This window comes from Euleptes europaea, chromosome 3 (assembly GCF_029931775.1).
Source record: "Euleptes europaea isolate rEulEur1 chromosome 3, rEulEur1.hap1, whole genome shotgun sequence".
NCBI classification, from domain to species: domain Eukaryota; kingdom Metazoa; phylum Chordata; class Lepidosauria; order Squamata; family Sphaerodactylidae; genus Euleptes; species Euleptes europaea.
Genome location: NC_079314.1, coordinates 107788115 through 107804009, shown reverse-complemented (window position 1 = coordinate 107804009; position 15895 = coordinate 107788115). Strand labels below are relative to the sequence as shown.

General features: G+C 46.5%; 1 protein-coding gene across 1 annotated transcript; it reads left to right on the top strand.

The window, feature by feature from the left end:
- The first annotated feature begins 1896 nt into the window (after positions 1–1896).
- LOC130474903 (aldo-keto reductase family 1 member C3-like) lies at positions 1897–14919 on the top strand. The gene is made up of 8 exons (XM_056846596.1): positions 1897–1983; positions 6230–6397; positions 7713–7829; positions 9376–9453; positions 10140–10262; positions 10792–10901; positions 13185–13350; positions 14833–14919. The coding sequence occupies exons 1-8, from the start codon at positions 1897–1899 to the stop codon at positions 14917–14919; spliced, it is 936 nt and encodes a 311-aa protein (XP_056702574.1).
- Positions 14920–15895: the final 976 nt, after the last annotated feature.

The window sequence follows — 15895 nt, the reverse complement described above, 5'->3', positions numbered from 1 at the left end:
CAAACTAATGGTCACAAATTTGACGCTAAGAAAGGTAACACAGAAAAGCCTGTAGGGGAACATTTTTAAAGTTTCCGGGATGTTCATTTCCAGGAGTCTTGTTTCTGCCTTTTTCAAAAGGGTGATTTAGTACTGACATTTATTAAATTTGCCAAAGTGTTTTATAGCTTTTTATCCAAACAACCAAAATGCAAAGGAAGCCATGGCGCAATAATACTTCAAACCAGTTCATGTTAGCTGTCGTTGCCTTCTGCTGGTGGTTAGGAGTAAAGTGTTGAGGCCCCAGTTCTCACCATTAATCCTGAAGTGAATCCAGCTGGGTTTTTTTGCAAATTGTGTCTTTTGTAAGTGACACATTACGGGAACATTTAATTCTCTGAAACGTGTACCCAAAGAATAAAACATAATTGCTGAAATCTTTTGTACTTCCTCCTGATATAATTTTTCCACTAAGGGGGTTAGTGCAATTGGTTCCCTCCAGCCAATACAGACAGATTGTAATTTAACTCAGGAGAAGGCAGAAGGTCACTTAGGAACGACCAGTCACTGTACAAGCAGTTCAAAGTAGCTCTCCACCCCTCCTCTGCTGCTGCTGAATCGTTTTCTTATCCTTGTCTTTAAATCTACTGCAGGGGTTTCTGTAGGGTTGCCAACCTCCAGGTACTTGGACTGTGGTTGAAAGACCGCATCACTGATGGCTTTTCTAAGGCAGCGTTGTCTAATTGCATGTTTGTATGTGTATGTGCATGCAGGTAGTATAGGTAGTTGTTAGTAGTGTCTAAAGATAGTTAAGTCGTGTTCGTATTATGAAATAGATTGTTGATACTGAGCCAGTGTGCTGTGTATTTATTTATGACTATCCTCCAGGTACTAGCTGGAGATCTCCTGCTATTACAACTGATCTCCAGACGAGAGAGATCCGCTCACCTGGAGAAAATGGCCGCTTTGGCAATTGGACTCTATGACATTGAAGTCCCTCCCCTGCCCTCCTCAGGCTCCGCCCCACAAACCTCTGAGTGTCCATTCTGCCCGACTCTCGATATGGCTCTTCATGGAGTCACACATACCTACAGGTCTCTCCTGCAGAAACGTGTATTTCCATATACGTGGTGCCAGATCAGCTGGTCACTTGCTGTAGGGAAAGTACTCTTTAGGTTAGACTTCTCTCTCTTCCTTTTGACTGCAACCCGAATGTGAAAAGAATCTATGGAAGTGTTTCTTTTTGCAATATACTTCTTGGGAGATTTATTTACTGCACTCGATATCACGCTTCTATGACTGGGCAAACACTGCTATATTATATATTATATTTCCCCATACTTAAAGCAAGAGGGAGTTCCGGCTGGAATGAAATCTCCTTTGATTCCGGCTCCAGTTGATCCGAGAACGGTGTTGTGACTGAGCTCCGCTTCACAGAGTGTTTTATTTTACTTTATTTTTAGCCTTATTATCTTTGTTTTGTTCGCTTTCATCTGGCTGGTGTCTACATTATGGAGGGAGTTAGTAATAGGCATTTGCTGTTCCGACTCCCTAAAACTCTTTCAGAGCATCTTTAATGTTTCATTTCCCATGTGAAAACAATGTTAAATCAGCAATCCCGACGTCAAGGTGACCCCCCCTGCTGCAAGCCGAGAAACATCTCTGGAGCATGTGCAAGGATACATAAAGCAATTTTGTGGGACTCTGGACTCTGTTCTGACAGTAGTAATGTTTGATTGGCCTCTGGCGCTTCCCCCACCCATCTCGCTGGCTTCCTAAAAACCTTTGCTTAGCCACTCCTGTCCCTCGCTGGCTGTTGCATTAAGCCTCTCCCTTTTCTCTCTGAAGTGTTTTGCTTTCACAGAAGTACAGCGACATTTCAGCATTCCTCAAAGTCCTGGACAGGCATTTAAAGAGATGGCGCTGAGCAAAGATCAAGGCATTAGGATGAATGATGGGAACAAAATCCCTGTGCTTGGATTTGGTACTTATTCCCCAAATGATGTAAGTGCCCCCTTTGTTTCTTATTATTCTAGCTGCTTGTCTCTTACCATCACTAGAAAAAATGCCAGTTCTTAGGATACTTGGGGTGGATGTCAAAATCTTGAGTAGGGTAGGGTTGCCAGGTCCCTCTCCGCCACCAGCAGGAGGTTTTTGGGGTGGAGCCTGAGGAGGGTGGGGTTTGGGGAGGGGAGGGACTTCAATGCCATAGAGTCCAATTCCCAAAGCGGCCATTTTCTCTAGGTGAACTGATCTCTGTCGGCTGGAGATCAGTTGTAATAGCAGGAAATCTCCAGCCAGTACCTGGAGGTTGGCAAACTATGAGTAGGGCTGAGCAACAATGCCCTTGGTTGTTTCCCTGTGGTGTTGTTGTGAACAGGTTTGGTCTGCCTATTTCCATTGTTGATATTATGCAATTTATGTGATACATGTAGCAGCTCGGAAGGATGGAGGTCTGAGTCAACCTTGAGCCGGCTACCTGAAACCGACTGCTGTAAGGATCGAACTCAGGTCGTGAGCAGAGCTTTTGACTGCAGTACTGCAGCTTACCACTCTGCGCCACGGGGCTCCTTATATATATTCCATTAAGCATGTTTAAATTGTAAAAGACTCCAGCCACTTGGGGGCTAGGGTTGCCAGGTCCCCCCGGCAGGGGGTGGGGGGCTAGGGTTGTCAGATTCAGGTTGGGAAACTCGTGGAGATTTGGGGGTGGAGCCTGGGAAGGACAGGGAGCGCAGTGGGGTACAGTTAGGATTGCCAGGTCCCTCTTCACCACCAGTGGGAGGTTTTTGGGGCAGGGTTTGGGGAGGGGATGGACTTCAATGCCATGGAGTCCAATTGCCAAAGCGACTGTTTTCTCCAGGTGAACTGGTCTCTATCAGCTGGAGATCAGTTGTAATAGCAGGAGATCTCCAGCTAGTACCTGGAGGTTGGCAACCCTAGGTACAGTGCCATAGAGTCCACCCTCCAAAGCATCCATTTTCTCTAGGGGAACTGTTCTCTGTAGCTGGGAGATGAGCTGTAATTCCAGGGGATCCCCAGGTCCCACCTGGAGGCTGGAATCCCTATTGGGGGCCCAGAAGCAAGTTTTGCATTTCTCAGAAAAATACATGTTTTTTTTTTTTTAAAGAAATGGTCATCATTTGTTCACTAAAACCAAAACAGCATGGCCACACAAGCCACAGGGGTGAGCCGCGGGGGTGGGGTGGGGTGGGGTGGGACAGGGCGAGAATATCCAGCAGTGCCTCACTTTGATTTAGAAATGTACTTGCCTTTTCCCCAGGAAAAACAGGGAAGAAAACTGGTTCTTCCTGACAAAGCATACTGCCTCAGAACAGGTTGGGTGAAGGTTTAGAATGAGCTGTTTGGCCGTGGCAGCTCACCAGCATGCCTCTTTCGGAAGCGAGTGCAGCGCAGGCTATTTGGTTGTGAGTGTAGTAGTGGTAGTATAATTTATTGCAGTCCATGCCCAGTATTACAAAGTTAAAACATCATTAAAACAACAGTAGTTCAATACAACAGAAAAATAGCTACATGAACATTTGAGCTGGTCAAATGGGTTTAGAACTCTGCATCATCTTAGAATCATAGAGTCATAGAGTTGGAAGGGACCACCAGGGTCATCTAGTCCAACCCCCTGCACAATGCAGGAACTTTACAACTACCTCCCCCACACACCCCCAGTGTCCCGTACTCATGCCCAGAAGATGGCCAAGATGCCCTCCCTCTCATGAACTGCCTTTAATCTTTAATATCTTTAATACCTTTAATATCTTTTCTCCATGTCTTACATATCCCAAGACAGAATCTAGCTACCGTACTTGTTTGGATACCCAGTGGTTTCTATCAGACAACAGATATTCCAGTTTAGCCGCATCAGATTAATCAAGAAGCCCAATTAACACTGGCTGGAGATATTTTGATCTGGCCTCCTTGTAACATGGACATCTCAGAAGCTCATGTGCTCCATAGTTTCAACCTCCCCCATCGAGCATAAACATAATCTTTCTGCGTATGAGATCTTTTTGAATCTTCCTTCCAGCAAGGCAGAAGGAAGTGCCGTGCACCTTGGAGTTAGAAATTTAACTGTCAATGTAGAGAGTGTTAGCCTATACTTGGTTATTGTTGAACTTACCTGGAGCCGTCTTGGCCACTGGAACGTGGTACATTTGAGGATGCTATCCCTGTGCAATTATTATTCATTGGAGTGGTAAGCTTGATGACATGCTTTCTTTTTGTCATTTTAGATTGGTTCTGGTCATGATTAATTATTTTTACAACGTATTTATAAATGATGAGACAGACAAATATTATTTTTTTAAATATTTATTATGTATTGATGTTGTCTAGCTGATGAAGCCTCTGGCGAAACGTGGATATTGATCTAGACAACACGTCCTTATATCCTCTTCTCAGCTGTCAAGCGTGGACTATAATCACTTACCTGTAGCATTGCAATACTATAGAAAATTAAGGATACTTACCTGAACAGAAGAACCAATTGGATTAACTGTGTACTTTTGTAGTTTGTACTTTGCCTTTTGTAAATATTGTATATTTGTTTCTTCTTGTATGTTTAGTATTCACTTATCACCTTGCACTTTATTATAGTTGTATTGCATTGATATTGTGTGCTGGTTTTGTTTTCTCAACAATACCCCAGAGCACAGAGCCTTTTTGTTTCTTGGTTATAACCTCAGATACTAGCTGGAGGTCACCTGCTATTACAACTGAGCTCCAGCCGATAGAGATCAGATGCCCTGGAGGAAACGGCCGCTTTGGCAATTGGACTCTATGGCATTTAAGTCCCTGCCCTCCCCAAACCCCGCCCTCCTCAGGCTCCACCTCAAAAACCTCCTGCCAGTGGGGAAGAGGGACTTGGCAACCCTACTGATCAGGCAGGAGGGCTTACCAACAGGAGAGGCAGGCTACTGTCACTGGTGACACAACAGGTCATTTCCAGTGTGCACTGGATGTAATGTCCTCACACCACTGGCACCACATGACACTAAGGTATTTGGACTATGGTAAAAATGGCTTCTACCATAGAGTTTTTGTCCACATATTAGAGTGCCGGCAACATAATGATGTCACTTCTGGTGCACACTGGAAATGACATCTCTGTATTGCTAATGATGTGACCTAGTCTTCCTCCTAAGAACATAAGAAAGGCCCTGCTGGATCAGATCAAGGCCCATCAAGTCCAGCTGTCTGTTCACACAGTGGCCAACCAGGTGCCTCTAGGAAGCCCCCAAACAAGATGACTGCAGCAGCACCATCCTGCCTGTGCTCCACCGCACCCAAAATAATAGGCATGCTCCTCTGATACTAGAGAGAATATGTATGCAGCATGACCAGTATCCATTCTAACTAATAGCCATGGAAAGCCCTCTCCTCGATGAACATGTCCACTCCCCTCTTAGAGCCCTCCAAGCTGGCAGCCATCACCACATCCTGGGGCAGGGAGTTCCACAATTTAACTATGCATTGTGTGAAAAAATACTTCCTTTTATCTGTTTTGAATCTCTCACCCACCAGCTTCAACAGATGAACTCACGTTCTAGTATTATGGGAGAGGGAGAAAAACTTCTCCCTGTCCACTCTCTCCAAACCATGCATAATTTTATAGACCTCTATCATGTCTCCCCTTAGCCGCCTTCTTTCCAAGCTAAACAGCCCTAAGCGTCTAGACAGCCCATAGGACAGTTGCTCTAGTCCCCTAATCATTTTGGTTGCTCTTTCCTGCACCTTCTCAAGCTCTGCAATATCCTTTTTTAGGTGTGGTGACCAGAACGGTACACAGTATTCCAAGTGTGGTCTCCCCATAGATTTGTTCAAGGGCAGTATGATATCAGCAGTTTTATTCTCTATTCCTTGTCTAATTATGGCCAGCATGGAATTTGCCTTTTTTACAGTAGCCACTGCTGCTGGTAAGTCCCCCCTGCCCCCGCCGAATTGCCAGGAAGGACCTGGCAACCCAGCATCGCATATTGCTGAGTTCCCTCCCCTCACCAAACTCTTCCTTCCCCAGACTCTACCCCAAATATCCAGGAATTTCCTAACCCAGAGTTAGCATCCCTAGGTGGATGCCAGTCTTGCTGCCTGCCAAGATGGAACTCAGGCCGGCACACGCCTGACTGACTTGTCTCAAAGAGCAGATGGATTCATATGGGAATACAAGTTCCCTTAAATGTGAGGTAACACTGAACCACAAACATTTACAGGCGCATTTTTCTCTTTTTCCTGGCAGGCGGAAAAAAGTAAGTGTGAGGAAGCTACGAAGATAGCCATAGACGTTGGTTTCCGCCACATTGACAGTGCTTATCTATACAACACTGAGGAACAGATTGGGCGAGCTGTTCATGAGAAGATTGCAGATGGCACCGTGAAAAGGGAGGACATTTTCTATACTGGAAAGGTAAGTGAATTTGAATGGGTTATTTATTTATTTTTCAGGCCGTAAGAGGAACAGAACTTTGTCCAGAGGGTTGAAAGTAGTAAGAAAGAGGTGGTGGTTCGGGTTGGCCAAAAATCTAACCATTATCACTTAAAAGGAAGTTTTGTCTTATGAAAACGCGGCCACGACTCACCGAAGAGCCCAAAGTTGCCGGGTTGTGCCGGGCGGGGCGCAGACAAGTCGGAGTTGGGGGCGGTGAGCGACAGTAGAGCCGAGAGCCCCTGGGGGATGCCGGCCGGGCTGGGGCCCCGCGTCTGCTCGGAATAGCAGCAGAGCGGCAAATGGCGGCGTTTCGCCCTACGCCCAGCTGCGGAGCAGGACCACCCGTTGGGACCGGGAGCCAGTTTGAATGGGCCATTGGGCTCGAGGCTCCTAGGGGGAAGGCCCTCCTGAGGTCGGACCTGGGGTGTTTCTCACTCAGGTCCGACTTCTCTGCATAAAAGGAGGGGTCGCTTGCCGGCGCTCTCAGTTCGCTTCCGTTTGACCCACCCACCCACCCACCGCTGTTTTCAAAGGTTGGTTAAGGTTTTTCTTGATCCGCACCACTTTGGGCGGTTTGGCATTGGGGCAGTATCCAGTTTGGGGGGAAAGCGGCCTGCGTGCCCGTTTTCCCATCGGAGGATCCCAGTAAGGGATTTTGGGGGAGGCCGGATGGGGACATGCCAAGATGGAGGGTTGCCAGGGATGAGCCTCACTTGAGGCTGTCTGGGTGGCATGCCTTGCCATGGGCTGTCAGGTGGGCCCCCCTCCAAGTGGCAGGGGACCACACAGCTGGCTGCCGCCCTCGTGTGTCCCTGAGCTGCCATCTCTAGCCTTCCCAGCAGGGGTGCTGGGAGCCGTGCATCGGCCTGCAGGGTGGCAGGTCGATGATAGGATACGCCCCCATGCCATGCCAATGCCTTGCTGCTGCAATCAATAAAGTTGTGCCATTTCATCCAAACTGGTCTCTGTATTCTTTGCTTATGTTTTGTTTGAATGTTCGTGGTTTTGACCTTGGGGGTCAGGTGTCCGGCAGGGGAGCGCCACGCACAGCTAAGCACTAAGCCGGCAACAGGATAGCTTGACTCCGAACAATAGAAATTCTGGTTCCTTTTCAGAATATGGTTCCAGTGTCACCTTCCACGTTAATTCTCCTTTGATGGGCTCATCAGTTTCTCCTGTAGTTGAGGTGTGGTGTTCAGAGAATCCTGCCTCACCATGGTTCTGAACTAGATGGACCACTGGAAGCCCTAAAATTATGTGGTTATGGAAAGGAATGAATGTGTGTATGTTTCAGCTTTGGAGCACATTCTACCGTCCTGAGTTGGTTCGGACCTGCCTGGAACAATCACTGAAGAAACTCCAGTTTGATTACATGGATCTATTCTTAATTCACAACCCTTATTCTCTTAAGGTAAATGTTTCTTGGAGTTGTAATGCAAGCATTGAGTACAGTATTTCAGTGAGGCAGAACAGACGGGCCACTATATAGGAAAAGAGGGATTATATTTACGCTTCAGACAGATATGGATACTAGTTTAACTGTCATGGCTTTCCCTAAAGAATCTTGGGAACTGCAATTTGGTGAAGTGGCTAAAACTTCTCTATGAGAAATTCTTACCCAGAACTACAATTCCTAGAGTTTCTTAGGGCAAAGGCATGATTCTGAATTCACTTCCAAACACACTCTGTAGGAGCACGTGGTTACCTCTTTGGTCTTATCTCCTGTGCAATATGCTTGCTGAAAACATGCTTGCATTGTCTAAAAACAAAGAAGTTTGCTTTACTCTTCAGAACTATTTTTCTCACATGAAACTTTATGGAGATTTACTTGATGAATCATATGATTAATCAACTTAAATAATAAGCCTAAGCAGGGTACTCAGATTCCTACTCAGGTTCATTCAGTGGGGTTTAGGATTGCACCGATAGATTTCTTTAGCTGAGAGACTGTGCTAACAAACATATTGGTATGTTTCTGGGAGCATCTAAGGTACTGTGAAGCTTTCCAAACATGATGGAAGGTGTGTATACGTCTCCTGTGTTGTTATGGGGAACAGGGGTTTGTATTAGGCTAAAGCCGAACTGCAAAAAACCTGAAAAATATCTTTTTGGATGGGTGGTTACTGGTTTAAAAAATGGTGGTAATTAAAGGGAGCCCTTACTTACCTGCTGGCTGAGTCCTTGCCGCCTCCAAAGTCCATGCCAGCAGGTGGGGTGGGGGCAGGTGGTGGCAATCTGAATGCCCAAGCGATCTGAATGTCTGTGGACTTCGGAGGGGGCACGCCAGACAGAACTGAACGCTGGGCTTCAGCTCTGCGCCGCATATTTTTTGGGTTTGGGTTTAATAAAGAGAAGCCGAATCCCTTATATTTGGCTTTTCGCATTTTGTGAAAATTTCCGGGTTAAACCTGAATCCAAAAAATACCGGGAAAAGATGCACAGCCCTAATGGGGAGGGAAATTTCTTTTTCTGAAATTCACTTTTTTGATATCCATGGATTCCTCGTATTCTTCTTTCTCTTTTAAAAGAGAGTTTTCTCTTTCAAGAGAAATCACCCTACTCTTTTGTAACTTCAACCCTTGCAACTTGTTTTATGAGGCTCCCAGAGTGTCTTGAACACACATGAAGCAGCCTTATAGACCCTCGGTCCATCAGTCAGTATTGTCTACTCAGACTGGCAGCAGCTGTCCAGAATCTCAGGCGCTGGTCTTTCACATAATATACTGGCAGATCTTTTTAACTGGAGATGCCAGGGGTTGAAACTGGGACCTTCTGCGTGCCAAGCAGATGCTCTACCACTGAGCCACAATCCCTCCCCAAGTTGAGTTGAACCGCTCTACTGTGGAATCAGCCCTTCTCTGCACTATTCATAAGTACCAAGTGCTGAAGAAGAAAACAGTGAGAAATGACCTGTGACTATGTTTAGGTCATAGCTGCATTCCCTTTTTTCTTTTCAGCCTGGACCAAATCCACTTCCTTTAGGAGAAAATGGAAAACTTATTTATGACAATGTAGATCTTCGTCAGACGTGGGAGGTAGGTGCTCGAGGTTGCCAAGCCCAAACCTTTATAGGGCTGCTGTGACTTTACAAAATTTGGAGTAGAATGGAGAATATTGGCAAGGGTGCCTTTTCATAGCAAAGTCTCCAAGCTTTTGGAGAGTCTCCTGTTCCCTTCAAAGTCGACATGTTCCATAATAGAAGCACAGCAAACATTCTGGCCACTGTAAAATGTCAATCATGCCTTAAGAATAGGTCTGTATTGCATTCTTTCTTATCTGTAAAATGGGAATATGGTTGTTGTGAGAATGAATGAAATAAGAGTTGAGAACGTAATTTGTAGTCGGTTTTTCTGCGCAGTTCACTGTTCTGGCTGTGCCAATCAGCCTCCCCAAGAAGAGTGGATAATTTTGACATTTCTTTTCATCAGGAGTGTTTGGAACATTCAATGCAGAGACACCCAGCATTACCCTTCCTAATGGGAGTCTTGCATGAGCTGAGTCTTGCATGAACTGGCTCCTTTGAGCGCCTGTAGTTCACAGTCTAAAAACAAACCTTTTTGAGTAAAGACGCAATCCTAAGCAGGTCTACTGAGATGTAAGCCCCATTTTATTTAAGGGGGTTTACCGCCAGGATTGCAACTAAAGCAATAGAAATGTGCCTCCAGATTAAAATCGGGTCTCCCCTATTGGAAATGTGAAAGGCTCTGCTATTCTTTTGCAGGCAATGGAAGCATGTAAAGATGCTGGCTTAGTGAAATCTATCGGAGTCTCCAACTTCAACCGTCAGCAACTGGAAATGATCCTCAACAATCCAGGATTGAAATACAAGCCCGTCTTAAACCAGGTGAAACAGATGACCTTTTGTGGATTTTATAAGCCTTTGTTGAACGTTTATTACCCTTAAAATTTAACCAGGTTTTATTATAGCATAACAGGGTTTGTTTCCTCATTCTTCCACATGATGGCAGCTGGGTGACCCTGGGCCAGTTGCAGTTCTCTCAAAACTTTTTCAGCCACACCTGCCTCACAAGGTGTCTGTTGGGGGGAGGGGAAGGGACGGCACTTGTAAGCTACTTTGAGACTCCTTAAGGTAGAGGAAAAGGGGGATATAAAACCAGTTCTTCTTCTTTTCACAAGGCATATGAGGTTACCAAGGGGAAAAAATTAAACAATAGGGTTGAGGCACAAAATTCAAAAAGTGCAAAGAAACTTTTATGGCTGCCACAGGACTCCTGCAACAGACAAATAGAGCTACCTCTCTGCAACCGAGATCGTACCTCTCCGTATCCTATGAAAATGCTTTCACCTTTCTCACTGTGCTTCTGTTCATATCACCTGACTTGTTGCTTTTGGGTTGTCTGACGATGGTGCAGGTTGAAAGCCACCCTTACCTGAACCAGAGCAAGATGCTGGCATTCTGCAAATCAAAGGACATCCTCCTGGAAGCGTATAGTGTCCTGGGGGCCCAACAGAATGCTCCATGGTAAGAGGAGAAGCTGGATGAGCCTATTCAGTAAGGAGTCATAGAGAGGGACAAAGGCGGTGGTACTGGAGGGATAAAAAGGATCCTAAAACCACATCCAGTTCAATGAATATAACAATACATCATGTTACGTAACACCTATCGTAATTCCACTGCATATATTATCTCATAGAATCATAGAGTTCGGACCACCAGGGTCATCTAGTCCAACCCCCTGCACAATGCAGGAAATTCACAACTACCTCCCCAACACCCCCCCCAGTGACCCCTACTCCATGCCCAGAAGATGGCCAGGATGCCCTCCCTCTCATGAAGTGCCTAAGTTCATAGAATCAGCATTGCTGACAGATGGCCATCTAGCCTCTGCTTAGAAACCTCCAGGGAAGGAGAACTTACCACCTCCCGAGGAAGCCTCTTCCACTGAGGAACCGCTCTAACGGTTAGAAAATTCTTCCTAATGTCTAGATGGAAACTCTTCTGGTCCAACCTTTGGGGCAACAGAAAACAACTTGGCACGATCCTGTATGACAGCCCTTCAAGTACTTGAAGATGGTTATTATATCCCCTCTCAGTCTTCTCCTTTTCAGGCTAAACAAACCCAGCTCCTTCAACCTTTCCTCATAGGACTTAGTCCCCAGACCCCTCACTATCTTTGTTGCCCTCCTCTGGAAACGTTCCAGCTTATCTACATCTTTCTTAAATTGTTGTGCCCAAAACTGAACACAATACTCTAGGTGAGGTCTAACCAGAGCAGAGTAAAGCGATACCATCACTTCACGTGATCTGGACACTATACTTCTGTTAATGCAGCCCAAGCTAGACTTGCTAACCTCCAGATGGGGCCTGGAGATCTCCCAGAATTCCAACTGATTTTGAGATGACAGAGATGACAGAGATCAGTTCCACTGGAGAAAATGGTTACTTTGGAAGGTTTATGGTATTATACCACACTAAGGGTTACAGTGCAGACATATGGCATAAGACAGTCAATGAACAATGCAATAGGTCTGGGATTACAGAATTAGAGAACAATGCGAGCAATGAATTATTGAAGGCAAGGGATCATTATCATCGATATACTAATAGCCAAGCTGACCAAATCTTAATACTTAAATCTTGTGACTGGAGCTGTGAACTGGCAAGACAGATCCATTGTGATTCCAAGAGAGCTGCTGCCATCACTGCTCTTGGGAGGGGGGAGAAAGGGGGGAGGCCGGGAGGGTGATGGGGGGCAGAAAGAGAGAGAAAGAGTCAGGCATGGAAGAAAGAGAGAGAGAGAGAGAAAGGAAAGGGATGACAGGAGGGAGAAAAAGGGAGAGTCTAAGAGATGTAGGGGGAGAGGGGAGGAAGCAAAGGTGGGGGGAATGAGATAGCTCCCAACAACTCCCACAAGTTTCTTGGGGTTCCCCACTTTATATTCTAATTCTCAATCTGAGGATACTTAAACCCAGTGACTGGAGCTGTGAATGGGCAAGACAGATCTTTCTAAAGGTAAAGGTCCCCTGTGCAAGCACCAGGTCATTCCTGACCCATGGGGAGCCGTCACATCCCGACATTTTCTAGGCAGACTTTGTTTGCGGGGTGGTTTGCTATTGCCTTCCCCAGTCATCTCCCCTTTACCCCCAGCAAGCTGGGTACTCATTTGACCGACCTCGGAAGGATGGAAGGCTGAGTCAACCTTGAGCCGGCTACCTGAAACCGACTTCCGTCGGGATCGAACTCAGGTCATGAGCAGAGCTTTTGACTGCAGTACTGCAGCTTAACACTCTGTGCCACGGGGCTCCTCAGATCTTTCTACAAAACTGAATAATGCCCCAGGTTTGCAGAAAAATCTGAAATCTTAAAAATTAAATTGGGGGGTATAAAAAAACCTCAAAATGATAAAAGGAGTGCCTGTAGCTTTAACGAACGGATTCCCTCAGATTGGTGACATCATGCCTTTGAGTGTTTGTGGGCTAGAGCCCACTTCTTCAGAGGTGACAAGTCTGCAGCCTTGAAGGCGCTACAATAATCCTTTCTATTTATGAATTTAACTTGTGGTTGTGATTGTTAGGGCAAAATCAGAGGGCGGCATTTAGGCCAGAATCAGGTACAAACAGAGTAACATCCCAGGTAAGGGATGCAAATTCTTGAGCAGCCCATTCAAGAAGCTCTTCTGAGTAGCCTTTAAAATAGAAAATATTGAATTTCTCTCAGGTTAATGGTCCAGCCGTGCATTACTTCAGGTGATGTTTCTTCTCCTGATCCTGGAAATGCTCCCTTTTCCGTGTGGCTCTCTTGCAGGTTCAACAAAGAGACCCCTGTTCTGCTTGAAGACCCTGTACTGGCTGCTATCGCCAAGCTGTACAACCGAAGCCCCGCCCTTGTGGCTTTACGCTACCAGCTGCAGCGTGGCCTAGTGGTCCTGGTGAAGTCCTACACCAAAAAGCATATAGAAGAAAACGTTCAGGTAAAGTGGTGAAGAGGGGCCAACAGGGCGGATGAGCAGGTGTACGCACCACCTGTTTTGCCCATAGCTGGTGCAGTTTGCATCTCTTCCTTGGTTGTACCCCTGCTTTGGGCTCCATTTTGAGAGGTTTTCAAGGCTGAAAAGCCTTGAAAACTTTCCAGCCCTTGAAAAAGAAGAATAAGAATGGGTTTTTTATATGCTGACTTTCACCCCCACTTAAGGAAGCATCAAACCAGCTTACAATCGCCTTTCCTTCCTCTCCCCATAACAGACACCTTGTGAGGTAGGTGAGGCTGAGAGAGCTCTGAGAGAGCTGTGACTAGCCCAAGGTCACCCAGCCGGCTTTATGTGGAGGAGTGGGGAAACCAACCTGCTGCTCGTGTGGAGGAGTGGGGGATCAAACCCGGTTCCCAGATCAGAGTCCACCACTCTTAACCACTACAACACACTGCCCCCTCCCTTTCGTCTTCTCCCATGATTTCATCCCTGACAGCTTTTAGATTGTGGGTTCCCAGCATGGCAGGTGTGAGTGCCATGTTCCCCGTCAACACCTTTCCTGGAGCCCCCTAAGTGTTTTTAGAAAGTGGGTGGGGCTTTTGCCCAGCAGGGCTTCTGACTGGCCATTGGAGAGCTATTTGGCTGTGCGGGATTTTTAAAAGTTGCTTTGGCAGCAGCCGCCACCACAGCAGAAGGATCTTCACTTCACTGCTTGAAGGTAAGCTATGTGTATACAAGAGAATAGGTAAAGGTAAAGGTCCCCCTGTGCAAGCACCGGGTCATTCCTGACCCATGGGGTGACGTCACATCCCGACGTTTCCAAGGCAGACTTTGTTTACGGGGTGGTTTGCCAGTGCCTTCCCCAGTCATCTTCCCTTTACCCCCAGCAAGCTGGGTACTCATTTTACCAACCTCGGAAGGATGGAAGGCTGAGTCCACCTTGAGCCGGCTACCTGAAACCGACTTCCGTCGGGATCGAACTCAGGTCGTGAGCAGAGCTTGGACTGCAGTACTGCAGCTTACCACTCTGCGCCACGGGGCTCCTCAAGAGAATGCATTTGAATAATAGGTTAATTTTAAAAGGCATCCCGTTAAACAGGGCTTCTGCTTGAAATGATGAGTTACCGGTAGAGGTATGCGTAACCTCACTCCCTGCCATTTTGGGGCTGGCCCTGCCCACCTGTGACGAACGGCAGCCATTTGTGGTTGCGTCCACCACCTGGTGCCTTAATTCCGGAGGTGCTCACAGGTTTTAAAAGGTTGGGGACCTCCGCTTTGTCGGCCTTTTACCAGCAACCTGCGTAACAACAGATAGCCGGTAGTTATGGCACCACCACAAGAGAGGAAGGTCTGGGACCGAGCCTTTGAATGAACCCGTCTTTGAATTCTATACTTTATTTTTTGCTGTCCAAGATGCCCCTGATATGCAACAAGATCTGTGATACAATAACTCGGTGACGGCTCAACCTCTTCTTTTTCGGTTAGGTGTTCGATTTCCATCTTGCTGAGGAGGACATGAAGTCCATCGACGGTCTTCACAGAAACCAGAGATACTTAAAAGTGGATGCGTGAGTCCTTTTTTTTCTTCTTCCTTTTTTTAAAGAGTGTCAGAGGATGTCATGCTAGAACTCGCGCTAAAGTAACAGAGAAAGGAGTAAAAAATATGGAATCAGCTCTTTTTTGTGTGTGGAATTAGGTGCAGTTCTGGGAAGGGATCCTGGTTCCAGTATCCCTGCTGTCAGTTGTCCAGTATACAAAATAGAGGAGGATGTATCTTTCGCAATGATGTGAAATATAACATTTTAGCAGAGCAGGCAAGGGGCAGCTATTCTTTCTGCTTGCCCGCCCTAAAATAAAGAAAGTTCATTTGTTTGGGTTACTTCTCCATCCTCTCCCTCTTTCCACGTACACACAAAGCGTTTTACTGAGTCAGGCCCTTGGTCAGTCAGAGGCACTACTGTCTACTGGGACTTGCAGCAGCTCCGCACCGTTTCCATTAGACGTCCTATCACAACGCCTGTTACCTCATCCTTTGGAGATTATACCCAGGGCCTTCTGCATGCCAAGCAGATGCTCCACCACTAAGCCAAATACCACCGAGAGCCAGCGTGGCGTAGTGGTTAAGAGCAGTGGAATCTAAATCTGGAGAACCGGGTTTGATTCCCCACTCCTCCACATGAGCGGCGGACTCTAATCTGGCGAACTGGGTTGGTTTCCCCATTCCTATGCATTAAGCCAGCTGGGTGACCTTGGGCTAGTCACAGCTCTCTTAGAGCTCTCTCAACCTCTCCTACTTCACAGGGTGTCTGTTGTGTGGCGGGGAAGGTGATTGAGACTCCTTAAAGGTAGAGAAAAGCAGGGTATAAAAACCAATTCTTCTTCAGTTATTTAGCTTTTCAATGATAAATGAAGTAAACCCTCACTTGGGTTAAACTAAACAGCCACAAGCATCATCCTGTGAGCCAGCGTGGTGTAGTGGTTAAGAGCGGTAGTTTGGAGCAGTGGACTCTGATCTGGAGAACCGGGTTTGATTCCTCACTTCTGCACA